Genomic DNA, 14,435 nt, shown 5'->3' on the forward strand with positions numbered 1-14,435 from the left:
CACCACCACTTTTAATAACCCCCCACTTTTTTTAACCAGTATCATCTAATGTACAATGTAATCATTACTGTAATGAACTTTTGGACTCGGGTGCTACATACATCCATGGAAGATAGGATAGTTGGAACACTGTCGAGCAATGCCGGATTATCCGAGTAACACAAGTAGCTGCATACGCTACGGGGCCCGCTTTGAAGGACCCCGCGCTAAATGCTTTCAAGCTATCAATTCCGGTTCAGTGATTCTGCACTTGCTCTATCACTATAGTACTAGACTGTCTTCAACTTTTATCAACGACTGGGTGTTTAAGGTTAGCGATTTGTCGTATTATCTGGCAGTATGGCAAATGAAAAAATACAATTACTTTACTGTGCAAGTAATTGTTTTTATTTATGGCCCCTTTATAACATATGCTACAGGCCCCGCACGAGTTTAATCAGGCACTGCTATGGAGTTGACCATGCCGGACTTGGCGCCCAGTAGCCCCCCCTTGCCTCATCCCCACCCTGTGGGGGGGTGAGGCGGGCGAGGGGGTAGAGTGAAACGCTTGTGAATTGCGGCGAAATCCCCGGGGGAGGGTTTCTAGATCCACCTCTGCGGTGAAAGATGATCTTTAGCAGCCTCTGGGTGGCGATTGTGTTCCTGTACCAGAGCCAGTGTGCTTATGGACTCGTGCAGATTCTGTAGCCTGAGGTTCTCACGCAGAATCAGGTAGTTTCGGCCACCTGTGGAACAGATTGAAGCTCTGTGCGGACAGCAGACAGCCTGAGCGATGGGATTTGACGTTAACCGAGCTGACCTCATGGTCGCTGCCTTCATGGTCGCTGCCTTCGGGCGAGTGAGAATTGTGCCCCGTTACAAATGAGCATTATTATTACTCTGCTTTATCCACTGCTGGATAAAGTTCACCCGCTGAGCAGGCCACCATCTCCCGTGATCCCGCGACGCAACGATCCGTGGAGCCCCTGTAAACGTGAGCCGATCATAACAACGGAAACCGGACATCAACTACAGGAGGCTGGATATATAAGAATTTATTTTTTTATTCGTTTAAACATAACTTAAAACACGGGCCTTTGTATCCAGAGAAGTGATGCGTTCAAACTTTGGCCCCGGGCTGGTGAAAGGTAGTATTTGTCCTTTTAAAACAAGGAAATACTCGCTCACATAAATTTGCATAGACCTGTAGAAGCACTTCCCGTCGAAGTCCCGGAAAAATCCACGGCTGTCAGAAAACAGCTGAAGGCAAACATGTTCGAAATATGCGGAAGTGAGGCGGGGTAAAAGCTATGTCATTGTCCAGGGTATGTGTGTGCTGTACAGGTGTATCTGCAGTGCAGGTGTCTAGGTGTGTGCTGTGGTGTTCCGAACGAGCGATTTTTGGATTCAAGTTATGCGCCGTGCACGGCTCCAGAAACACATTTGAGGACTGGCTTCAAATTCGGCTCCCAAGTTCAGCTCCGAATGCAGTCGGTGCCTGACTGCACGTGCAGCAACGTGTCCCGATTTCTATTCACAGCTTTGGAAGATAACGCCATATCTGGCTCCGGGCTTTGCTCACGTGGAAAATTCATGTCCGGTCCTTTACACAGCTTCACATGTGGCTCCAGAGAAATGCTTCACAGCAAAGGCTCCTAGACCAGGATCCAGGAAAGTTGTCTGGCTCCAGAAAAGGTATCTTGGTTCCGGGTATCCGGCTCCAGGTGTCCAGCTCCGGGCACGTCCGACGAGCGACCTCAGTCTCCGGGCGCGGAGGAGGAGAGGTCGCCGATGGCGCCAACGGCGATGAGTCTCCGCAGGAGTCGCTGCTCACTGCGGATGCTGTGGGAGCTTGCCTGCTGCTCGCACGCACGAAGACAACGACCCACCCCATATCGCCATATCAGACTGGAGGAGCAAGTGCTGTTTGCGATTCGCACCGATTAAGGCCATCATGGCCCCAGGTGTGAGTGGCCAGGGCCACGCCCCCAGCCACCTTTTTCGCCGTCGTGGCAATGTTTAAACACTACGCCAGCTGCTCATTGGAGGCTGAGTTGACACACACGCATGGCTGGGTGTGGGAGGGGTGGTAGGGGTAAGGAGGACGAGGGGTAGGGGTGGGAGGGGTAGTAGGGGTAAGAAGGCATGGGGTTGTGAGGGGTAGTAGGGGTAGGAGGAGGACTCACTGCCAGCAGGGACGCCATGGTATCGTTGCTGTAGTAGTGCACGGGCTGCCGTGGGGCGCTCATGTTGTAGCCGAAGCCGGCGATGGAGACCTCATCGCAGAAGTGCATCGCCAAGCCCAGCGCCATGAGCCCCATGGTCGGGATCTGGCATTTCTGGCTCGCGGACGCAGAGGAGCATCGCCGTTGGTGGCGGTGGCGGTGAACGATGAATTAACGGATGGATGAACACACGCGTGAATTGACCGATAAAGGAAGGAGTGAGCAAAGCAATGGACAGATGAACACGTGACTCGATAGCCCAACAGACGGACGAACAAGCGAGTTCAGAGACTTCACACGTGAACCTTTCCGGACGGGACGGACGACGTGCATGCACAGTGGCCGCACCTTTACTTGCTGCATCTTGGCGAACTTGAGGAGGTGGAAGGCCATCGAGCGGATGATGTCCGGCCTCAGGATGCGGATGCGCTCGGGGCTGTAGCTCAGCCGCGTCGCCACCCTCCTCCAGAACGCGTGGACGCGCTGCTTCTGCGCACGTCCACGGCGAGCATGGCGTCAAGCGCGGCCTCTCTCACCGCCGCCACGAGGATCCCACATTCGCCGCCCTCTTCCGCGCGTCCCGGGTGTCCCAACCGTCCCCCCCCCCACGCCACGGCCCCCCCCACGCACCTTGTCCCGCGTCCCCGTTCGCAGCCACACGAGCCCCGGCCGCCGGCTGTCGCTCGCGGCCACCGCGGCGGAGGAGATGTTCTCGGCGTAGCCCAGCTGCCACAGGAGGTAGGGCAGCTCGTCCGGGGTGGCCTCCTCTGCGACGCCCTCCACCACGTCGCGCAGCCACAGCAGGTCCTGCACCTTGTAGGGCACGAAGACGGCGAGGGTGGAGTGGGCGTCGTGCCCCCACAGCTCCCGCTGCAGCCCCGAGGACTCCGGGTAGAAGATCCGCAGTGACGTCCTGGAGCCCACGTCCTGCTCGTAGCCGGTCACGGGAGCTTCGTTCATTCTGGGGAGGCGTGGGGGGGGCGCATGGGGGTGGGAAGTCGCAGCACGATCAAAGCTGCAATAGAAAATGAGAGTAATGCGGTTCGTGAATTGAGTGAGGCTGCTCTTGTGACAGCATGGGGTGGGAAAGAGGCGTTGGGAGCGAGTTCCAAAGTGGAGCAGCAGTGCGAGGCAAGACCCAGAAAGGTGACCTGCGGTGTGGTGAGTGGGCGAGCGAGCGAGCGGGTTGGTTCGCGTGTCGTGTTGACGTGCCGTGCGGCGGCGGTGGAACGCGAGAGATGAGATGAAACGATCTGTCGCAGTTCTCAAGAAGGGTGGAGGAATCTGCCGAGGTTTGCAGTCGCGACCCGACGGGGCGCCCTGGTTAATGCTTTGTGCTCTTGCCTACCGAATGATGATGTCATGCTTGTCAATCTCCTTGCCCAGGGAGCTGTTGCTCAGCACGAATCCGTTACCCACAACCACGCATCTCTTGCATGCATGCCTATATGGACACACGCACTCAAAGACAAAGAGCCCCCGTATAGCCTTTAACAGACTCGGGGCAAGTGCTGTTGGCGAGCACCTGTGAAGATTGGCACGGCACACCACGGGGTGGCGTGGCCAGGACCGTGCCTGGCCGCCTTTGTCTCCCCAGTGCTGACTTTCACGCATCTCACCGGGTACTCATTTTAAGGCTGAGTCGACCTCGGAGAGGCCCGGGACCGTTTCGGATAATCGTCACTGGGTGTTGGCCGTAAAGTGAAAATCTAACACAGGTCGCCTGGTTTGTAGCGTAACGCTTGAACCACCACAGACTCGCTCCCCACCGGTTGTGTGTGTGTGTACACACAAACGTATACAAAGACAAATATCACATGCAAGGGGGTGGGTGAATGAGGGTAAGGCTAGGGGGGCGGTGAGTGGAAATGCGGTGTCACCTTGATAGTTCCCAGGGCACTGTTGAGTCCGGTAGGGCTCTTAACAACGCCTGGTATTGCCTCTCTGCACACGTGGAGGAGGGGAGGGGGGAGAGGGGGATATCGTGGAAGGGGGGGGGGTTGGCTAGATGAAGGCCGTGAAATTAAACACGAACCCGCACTCAAGCCGATCTTAGCCCAACTCGAAACGCTGGACCCTCGTAACTCGACACCACGGCCCATGTTTGCTTTGGGTATAGGCCACCGTGGTATTTGATGACAACAATTCTGATGAGCTATAAACGAGGACCCGTGTCTAAGAGGGTGCGGGGTCCCCTCGCCTAGAAGCATCCGACAGTTTAAGTCGCCTGGTGAGCCCCGCGTTTGGTTGGGTTAAAATCGTGGGTTCGTTCCACGCATTGCCTTGTCCCAAGACGGTACTTGGCCGGCGGGGGAGAAAAGTCGCCACAGGGGCAGAGTGGGGGGGGGGGGGGGGGGCACGTGGGTGGGGGGAGTGGTGGGGGGGCGTGTGGGCAGAGTGGGGGGGGGCGTGTGGGCAGAGTGGGGGGGGCACGTGGGGGGAGTGGTGGGGGGGCGTGTGGGCAGAGTGGGGGGGGGGGGGGGGCGCACACGACCTGTGCCCTCGAAGAAGTACGGCAGGCGGTCCACGGTGCGCACGGGCGGCAGCAGGGGGATGATGCCCCAGAGCGTCCGCGCCACGTCGCCCCAAGTCACGAAGGGGTTGTGCATCCTCCGCACCGCGCTGCGTGGCGACACACACGGAGCAGCGGCGGCTGCTGGGGCCACCCCGGGTGTCCGCGGTTCGTGGCGTCGTGGCAGTGCAGCGGCGTGCTGGCGTCGTGCGGTGTCTGTGGTGTGGGACGGCGTGGTGGCGGTGTGGTGTGTGGTAGTGGCGTGGTGCCGTGTGGTGCAGTGTGGCGTTGGTGTGGTGCGACGTTGGTGTGGTGCGGTGTGGCGAGCACTCACGAGAATTTATTTTCGTGAAGAACGCTTCGTACGTAGCTACCTGAGCAGGGCTGGTGACGACCCAACACCCTGCAGAGACACACAGACACTCAGACACACAGATACAGACACAGCCGCTCAGACAGACACAGCCACTCAGACACACACAGACACTCACAGACACAGCCACTCAGACACAGCCACTCAGACACAACAACCGCCATTCACCACTAAGTGGCGGTGACGTCACCACGACGCTTGTGCCAGGCTATGTGCACGTTGAGGCCACGTGAAGTGTCGAATGCCCACCGGCAGGAGGTCACGGGGCAGTTCCCAGGTGCCACGGGTCGACTGACTGAGACGACTAGCTGATGCACCACCTGTGCCCCCTACTGTGCCAACTTGCTGTGCTTTAGCCACCCGGCGTCCTGCTCGTTGTTGTGAGCGTCGCTCCTCCCCCCTCCGTTGTTGTTGGAGGGCGACTGCCTCCAATTGCCCAGCAGCGCCCCTCACGAGCCTCCTCCACAGAAGCGGACCCGGACGCCGCTGGTACCAGTTATCGGCAAGTCCACTCGGCTCCACATCCCCCTGCACCACATCACTCCATCTCCTCTCTAGCCCGTGCCATGCCCGCCTAGCCCCCCCGATCCGGCCGAACAAAAGCTGTTTAGGCATGCGGTGGCTGGACATGAGGGCCACATGACTCAGCCAACGCAGCCTTGTCTGCCAGAGGAGCTCACCGATGGGACCCTGCCCAAATCTTTCAAGGATATGCGAGCTCCTCACACAATCCAGCCTGGTTAAACCCAGGATGGACCGCAGGCAGGCCAGCCCAAATGCTTCCAACCGGCGAAGATGTTCCACTAGGGGAGTCCACGTTTTGCAAGCGCAGAGAAGGGAGGGAATGACTGTAGCCGAGAAGATCTGAAGCTTCGTGTGGAGCGACAGACCAGGTAGCTTCCACACAGCGTTACGCAACCTATGAAATGATAATGCCGCTCGACTGAATCAGATAGAGACCTCTGCTATCAAACCGGAGCCAGTCATGAGCACACTGCCCAGGTATGGGAAACTCTCCACTCTCTCCACCACTGTCCCATCACCGATTGGGAATTGTGGGGGTGGAGTGTTCGATGGTACAAAATACCCAGGCAGGTGCTTAGTTTTGGAGGGGCTGATGGTAAGTCCCCACCTCTTAGTGGCAAGCTCCAGGTTCAGCAGCAGCGCGTCCAACTCCTTCTTTGAGTGAGCAGCAATTACCAGATCATCGGCATACATAACATGGTTGGGCAATAGGGAGCCATCCCTTGACCGCACCCGGGCATCGATCAGCCTCCCATTGTATCTGTACCAGATCGAAATTCCTCTGGTACAGCTACTGAGGCTTCATGATCCACGTGGTCGAAATAGATGTAAAATAATGTGGGAGCCAGAGGACATCCCTGTCGTACCCCAAAGTGAACAGGGAATGGCTCCAACTCCCAGCCATGTAGTTTTACCCGAGCCCGCTCACCATCATGAAAGTCCTTAATGATCGTGAGCAGCGGGTCAGGGACTCCAAAAGCACGAAGAACAACCCAGAGCCCAGGTCTACTAATGGTATCATAGGCCTTGACCAGGTCAATAAAGCAGAGATGTAGGTCTTGTTGGAATTCCCTACACCTCTGCTGTAGCAGACGGACAGAAAATATGGCATCTGTGCAGGACCGCCCTTTCCTGAAACCGCATTGGGGCTCCGCAAGCCTCTCCTCAGTGTGCCTGGCAAGGCGATGTTGAATAATCCTTGCCAGGACCTTTTCCGGCACACTGAGGAGTGAGATGCCCCTGTAGTTGTTACAGTCTGTGCGGTCCCCCTTCTTAAAGAGGGGGACCACCAGGGCATCCTTCCAATCCTGCGGAACCCGTCCAGTGGTCCAGACTGTTATGATTTTTTGATTTAAAGCTTTCGTGACTGCAGTAATTCATATTCTTAGCTCTTTCGGTAAAGTCACGTTGAAGGGAAACAAAAGAATAAAATATATATAAAACACACCTGATGACGACCGTTTGTGTTATGGTCGAAACGTCGTGAGAATTTTTTATTGTTTTATATATATTTTATTCTTTTATTGTTTCCCTTCAACGTGACTTTACCGAAAGAGCTAAGAATATGTTGTTATGATGTCATATAGGGCAGTCTGTGCACAAACGCCACCCTCCCTCAGCATTTCGCTTGGGAGATCATCTCTGCCCGCTGCCTTTCCTGGTCTCAGACTCCGGATCGCCTTCAGTACTTCCTCAACAGATGGTACTTCAGCCAGCCACTCACAAGGGGTGACTTCTTCCAATATTTGAGGCACCGCAGCCTCAGCAGGGTCATCCTCACTTTGTGCCACGATATTTTCCTCGCTGAGGGATTTTCCCTCCCACAGGACCTCACAGAAATGCTCAGCAAATCTGCAAACCTGTTCCTGGGGGTCGGAGATTGGATCACCGTTTTTTCCCCTAATGATGGTAATAGGTGTGGCGCTGCAGGTTACTTTTTTGATGGAGTTAAATAGAGATTTGTGATCACGGGCCACTGAGGCAGACTCCATCTCCTCAGCAACCCGCGACCACCACCCATCCTTGCAGCGCCTCACGGCTCTCTGAACCTCCGAGCGAAAGCTGCGGTAAGCCTCCTCATTCTCTGACGTGGGATTCTGTAGCCGATGACAGTGGGCCTGTCGCTTTTTCTCAACCATCCTGAACACCTCCTCTGTCAGCCAGGGTCTCTGGGGAGGTCTGGACCACATACCCAAAGCAGCCATTGCAGCTGCATAAGTCACAGTCCTAAACCTCGCCCATTTACCCTCGACATCAGGAGGAGTGGGGGATGATGCCAACCCCAGACGCAAGCGATGATGAAATTCTCGCTTGCAACTTTCATCAGATAACTGAGACCAGGCCACTTTAGGTTGGAATGGGATCCTGGGTATACACCCACCACAAGAGTGGAAGAATGGCAGGCGCATCTTACAGATGACTAGTCGATGGTCAGACGGCAGATCAGCTCCACGGTAGGTCCTGGTGTCAAGGACATGGGCTCGCATCCGCTGGTCTGTCACTATGTAGTCCAGCAGATGTTCTTGCTTGGACCCGGCATGCATCCATGATGTTGTGTGGATGCGCCAATGCCGGAACAGCGTGTTGGTAATTACAAGCCCATGGGCTGCACAAAAATCTAGCAGCCTCCTACCGTTGTTATTGAGCTGATCTGGCCCATGCCCTCCAATCACTCCAGGTGCCAGCATCATGACCAACTCGGGCATTGAAGTCACCCAACAAGATGACTCTATTCCGAGGGGCCACTTTAGCCATAACCTGTGACAGGAGGTCATAGAAGGCATCTGACTCATCGGCTTTGCCTGCATCCCTCCACGGATGTTCGTCTTCGGTGGGGGCATAAGTAACCACGACCACTACTCCTCGCCTCCGGTTGATGGGAAGGCGAGCCCAAAGTAGCCTGGGGCTTACAGCTTCCCACACCTCACCGCCACGCTCCCACGCCCCCTTCATTCTTTTGTTCAAAAGAAGAGGCACACCCTGTTGTTTGGCAGTCTGCTGCCCCGAGTAGCGGACTGTCCACCCCTCATGGTGGCAAGAGCCAGAATCGGTCCACCGGACCTCCTGAATGCCACAGAAATCCAGGCGGTACCGGTCCAGCTCCCGACAGAGGAGTGGCAGCCTCTCCTCCGCAGTGAGCGTTCGAACATTCCACATGGCCACACGAAGTGGCTTTTCGTTGTTTCTGGAGAAGCCCCGAGGGTAGAGATTCAATCTCCTGGCTCCGCCAAATGGGGTTTGACTCAGACACACACAGGCACTCACAGACACAGCCGCTCAGACACGGCCACTAGCACAGATGCACACACACTCAGACACACAGATGCACACACAGACAGACAGCCAATCAGACAGACACAGCCACTCACACAGATGCACACACACTCAGACACAGTCACTCAGACACACAGACGCACACAGACACACAGACGCACACAGACAGACAGCCAATCAGACACAGCCACCCACACAGATGCACACACACTCAGACACAGCCAATCCGGAAAACGGATAGAGACAGACACAGACACACCGCCATTCATACAAACATACAGAGATAGTCAGAGATAGACAGAGACACAGACAAACTGATACAGACCTCAGACAGACAGTAAAGGAGAAGGGCTCAGGAAAGGGGCTTAGGGAGCTCTCCCCCCTCCCCAACTTGGTTGCTTGGCAGCGGGGGGAGCGCTGTGGTTAGTGCCAGGGATTATAGGCAGGACTAAGGGTAATGTTAGATTAGGGCTGTGGTTAGTGCCAGGTATTATAGGCAGGGCTAAGTGTAATGCTAGATTAGGGCTGTGGTTAGTGACAGGTATTATAGGCAGGGCTAAGGGTAATGCTAGGTTCGGGCTGTGGTTAGTGACAGGTATTATAGGCAGGGCTAAGGGTAATGCTAGATTAGGGCTGTGGTTAGGGCCAGGACTAATGCTAGGTTAGTGCTGTGGTTAGTGACAGGTATTATAGGCAGGGCTAAGGGTAATGCTAGATTAGGGCTGTGGATAGGGCCAGGGATTATAGCCATGGATAAGGATAATGTTAGGTTAGGGCCAGGGCTAAGGGTAATGCTAGGTTAGGGCTGTGGTTAGTGTCAGCGATTATAGCTATGGATAAGGGTAATGTTAGGTTAGGGCTGTGGATAGGGCCAGTGTAAGGACTAAAGTTATGGACAGAGTCCGGGTTGGTCGAGGGCGGTGGGTGTGCCGAGGCGCCCGCACGTGACGGCCAGGGCTCTCAGCCGCTCCTGTCGTCTGTAAACCCCCGAGACGACAGCCACGGGGCAGTGTGCGGCGCAGGCTGCACGCAGAGCGAGCTGGCCTCTGACCCCCAATGACCCCGATGACCCCACGCGGCAGCAGCGGCGGCGGCGGTACACGGCAGGGGGCCAAACGTGGGCACGGTGGGTGACTGCGCCGAGAAAATGCGGTGTCGCCAGATCGACGGAGACTCTCTCGCCCCCCCGTCCCCGTCTAGAGACTGGGAGGGTCGTGAGTTGTTAAGTACCGGGGAACCCGGAGAGAAACGCACGCCGACTCACCAGTCGAGTTGCGAGCCATAACCTGTGAACACAAGACACATAAGGGAATTGTGCACGCGTTGTGTATTTCCTTCGTGAAACCGTCACGGCGCAGGTTCTTTGGGCCATGCGCCGGCAAGTGGACGCACGGCGGTGTGGTTTAGGCGCTACGCTCGGCCGCCTTTTGTCTCCCTCGGTGCTGATGTTCACATGCCGTCCCAAGTAGTCATTTGAGGCTAGATCGACCTAGGGGAGGCCCAGAAGCGGTTCAGATAATCGTCACCGGTATTGACCGTGAGCGGGGAATCGAACTCGGGTGGCCGGGTTCGGAGCCCAGCGCGCTAACCGCTATGCCACCGCTCCACACATTCACGCACACAGACATCCACGCTGCAGCCAGTGCCGGATTGAGCTATTGTGGGGCCTGTAGCATATGTTATAAAGGGACTCTAATAAAAAAAACACAAAGTATTAAACCACTAATTTTCTACTTGCATAGTAAAGTAATTGTATTTGTGTAGCTACTTGTGCAGCTACTTGTGCAGCTACTTGTGTAGCTACATGTGCAGATACTTGTGTAGCTACATGTGTAGCTACTTGTGCAGATACTTGTGTAGCTACTTGTGTAGCTACTTGTGTAGCTACATGTGCAGATACTTGTGTAGCTACATGTGTAGCTACTTATGTAGCTACTTGTGCAGATACTTGTGTAGCTACTTGTGCAGATACTTGTGTAGCTACTTGTGCAGATACTTGTGCAGCTACTTGTGTAGCTACTTGTGTAGCTACATGTCCAGCTACATATATAGCTACTTGTGTAGCTACATGTCCAGCTACTTGTGTAGCTACATGTGTAGCTACTTGCGTAGCTACTTGTGTAGCTACATGTGTAGATACTTGTGTAGCTACTTGTGCAGATACTTGTGCAGCTACTTGTGTAGCTACATGTGCAGATACTTGTGCAGATACTTGTGTAGCTACATGTGTAGATACTTGCGTAGCTACTTGTGTAGCTACATGTGTAGATACTTGTGTAGCTACTTGTGCAGATACTTGTGCAGCTACTTGTGCAGATACTTGTGCAGCTACTTGTGTAGCTACATGTGCAGATACTTGTGCAGATACTTGTGTAGCTACTTGTGTAGCTACATGTGTAGATACTTGTGTAGCTACATGTGTAGATACTTGTGCAGCTACATGTGTAGCTACACAAGTAGCTACTTGTGTAGCTACATGTGTAGATACGAGTGCAGATACTTATGTAGCTACTTTGTGCAGATACTTGTGCAGATACGAGTGCAGATACTTGTGTAGCTACTTGTGCAGATACATGTGTAGCTACTTGTGTAGTTACTTGTGCAGATACTTGTGCAGCTAAATGTGTAGCTACATGTGCAGCGACATGTGTAGCTACACTGCAGATACTTGTGCAGCTACTTGTGTAGCTACATGTGTAGCTACTTGTGTAGCTACATGTGTAGCTACTTGTGTAGCTACATGTGTAGCTACATGTGTAGCTACTTGTGTAGCTACCTGTGCAGATACTTGTGTAGCTACTTGTGCAGCTACTCGCGTAGCTACTCGCGTAGCTACTTGTGCATATACTGTGTAGCTACATGTGTAGCTACATGTGCAGCTACATGTGTAGCTACATGTGTAGCTACATGTGTAGCTATTTGTGCAGATACTTGTGCAGCTACATGTGCAGCTACTTGTGTAGCTACATGTGCAGATACTTGTGTAGCTACATGTGCAGCTACCTGTGTAGCTACTTGTGTAGCTACATGTGTAGATACTTGTGTAGCTACATGTGCAGATACTGGTGCAGCTACATGTGCAGCTACTTGTGTAGCTACTTGTGTAGATACTTGTGTAGCTACATGTGTAGCTACCTGTGTAGCTTCCGGTGCAGCTACACGTGTAGCTACTTGTGCAGCTACATGTGTAGCTACTTGGGCAGATACTGGTGCTACGAGGATAATCCGGCAGTGTGTGCACCGTTTTGGGGCAGCGCGTCACGCTCCCCACATGGCAGCTCTCCGTTCCCAGCGAAGTGGAATTCACACGAATGCTGCGGCTGCTGCTGCCTCCGCCGTGAACAGTGTAACCCGCAATGTGTGAGCGTGGTGGTCCCCAACTTCCACCGCATATCACGAATATCACCCAGCACTCCACCCCCCAGGGCACCAACTTTCTCTTAGGGAGGGCGGTGGGAGGCTGATGGGGGGGGGGGCTGGTTAGGGGGGGGGCTGGTTAGGGGGGGCTGGTTAGGGGGGGCTGATGGGGAGTTCTCCTGCCTTGGTGCCCCCCGTACCTGCGAAGTGAACGTTGGCAGCGAAGATGTAGACGGCGCACAACGACGCGAGGCACAGCCCCGCGAAGACCGCGCGGTGCAGCCCCTTGTTCATTCCCCCGCGAGGGGCTCCCTGGCAGCCCCCAGGGGTCCCCTGGCGGATTCCCCGCGCGAGGCCGAGGAGTCCGCGGACCCCCGGGAAGACGAGGGAGCGGCACATGGAGCGCCACGGGCGGGAGCGCCGCACAGCCCCGCGCCTGGACGCGGTGGGGTTGGTGGACATTGTAGGAGCGCGCACGTGGGGCAGCACGCGCGGGCAGCACGCACGGATCGCGTGCAAGGGAGTGCGCTCAGCGTGAGCAGACAGGCAAACGTGGTACGTACGGGGAAGTACACACAGTGCCAGCAGCACACACACACAGTGCCAGCAGCACACACACACAGTGCCAGCAGCACACACACACAGTGCCAGCAGCACACACACACAGTGCCAGCAGCACACACACACAGTGCCAGCAGCACACACACAGTGCCAGCAGCACACACACAGTGCCAGCAGCACACACACAGCACACACACACAGTGCCAGCAGCACACACACACAGTGCCAGCAGCACACACACACAGTGCCAGCAGCACACACACACAGTGCCAGCAGCACACACACACAGTGCCAGCAGCACACACACACAGTGCCAGCAGCACACACACACAGTGCCAGCAGCACACACACACAGTGCCAGCAGCACACACACACAGTGCCAGCAGCACACACACACAGTGCCAGCAGCACACACACACAGTGCCAGCAGCACACACACACAGTGCCAGCAGCACACACACACAGTGCCAGCAGCACACACAGACACAGTGCCAGCAGCGCACACAGCACACGGCGCGCGGACACAACGCTCTATCCGCGCTCACAATACACACAGCGAGTGCTCACGACACTCACACACAGCGCACACACACAGCACACACACACAGAGCACACACACAGCACACACACATCACATAACGAGAGATCGAGAGAGAGAAATCGGTACGAGATTCGACGCGGAGACCGCGGCAGAACTGCGATCCAGGTGAGCGTGACGCAAGTGAGGGCGTGGAGGTGGGTGGTGGAGGTGGGTGGTGGAGGTGGATGGGGGAGGTGGGTGGTGGGTGGTGGTGGGGGAGGTGGTGGGGAGCGGATGGCGCAACGGTTTCGAACCCAGCGACCCGAGCCAGATTCGCCGCTCACGGCCAACACCGGGTGACGATTGTCCGAACCGGTCCTGGGCCTCCCCTAGGTCGACTCAGCCTCAAATGAGTGCCTGGGTGCGGTGTGTAAACATCGCCACTGGGGAGACAAAGGCGGCCGGGCGTGGTACTGCCGGCCTTCATAAGCGCTCGCTAAACAGCGCTTGCCCCAAAAGTCTGTGACAGGCTACACGGGGGATCTTTGTACTTTGGTAGCGGATTGGACCATGTGCGTGACGGCGCCGCCCACAACAGCCCCTTGCGTGAGACGAGAGAGAAATGTGATGCGGTGGAGCCGGTTACAGAAGTCCTCGTGTAAGGGGGCCACTGCCCGAAGCGACCATTCCATCCGTACAGGGGGGGGGGGGTCCTGTCTGGTGCAGCCGAGTGTGTCGTCGGCTGAGGCGGAAGTCTCAAAGGAGACGCAACACCCCCCCCCTTACCCGCGACAGTGAAATGGTCGCGTCCGGGACGAGGGACACGTGGACGCCTGAACCCGGTGTGGTTTCACCTGTGGGGAGCGGTGGCGCAGTGGTTAGCGCGCTGCGGTGCGAACCCGGGCCAGCCGTGTTCGATTCCCGCTCACGACCAACACGAATATCTGAACCGGTCCACGGCCACCCTCTAGGTCGACTCAGCCTCAAACGAGGACCCGGCGCGGTTTTGTGGTGAAACGACCGCCACTTTGGGGAGTTTTCGTTCAGTTCAGTTCGGTATATTTTGGTATAGCCCTCTGTGCAAACAGAAAATCCATGGAAAAAAACAGC

The 14,435-nt window shown here is 55.7% G+C and overlaps 1 protein-coding gene across 1 annotated transcript; it reads right to left on the reverse strand.

Moving 5' to 3' along the window:
- Window positions 1-1,025: 1,025 nt before the first annotated feature.
- On the reverse strand, window positions 1,026-14,174 carry LOC116952941 (type 2 lactosamine alpha-2,3-sialyltransferase-like). Its single transcript, XM_032972685.2, has 11 exons — window positions 14,112-14,174; window positions 12,445-12,680; window positions 10,152-10,173; window positions 5,051-5,119; window positions 4,699-4,826; window positions 4,085-4,148; window positions 3,553-3,648; window positions 2,835-3,165; window positions 2,553-2,693; window positions 2,166-2,318; window positions 1,026-1,838 (listed from the first exon to the last, which is right to left on the reverse strand). The coding sequence occupies exons 2-11, from the start codon at window positions 12,641-12,643 to the stop codon at window positions 1,737-1,739; spliced, it is 1,305 nt and encodes a 434-aa protein (XP_032828576.2). The 5' UTR covers window positions 12,644-12,680; window positions 14,112-14,174; the 3' UTR covers window positions 1,026-1,736.
- Between the last annotated feature and the right edge of the window lie 261 nt (window positions 14,175-14,435).

This window comes from Petromyzon marinus, chromosome 49 (assembly GCF_048934315.1).
Source record: "Petromyzon marinus isolate PM22_M1 ecotype Great Lakes invasive population chromosome 49, UKy_Petmar_22M1.pri1.0, whole genome shotgun sequence".
Lineage (NCBI taxonomy): Eukaryota > Metazoa > Chordata > Hyperoartia > Petromyzontiformes > Petromyzontidae > Petromyzon > Petromyzon marinus.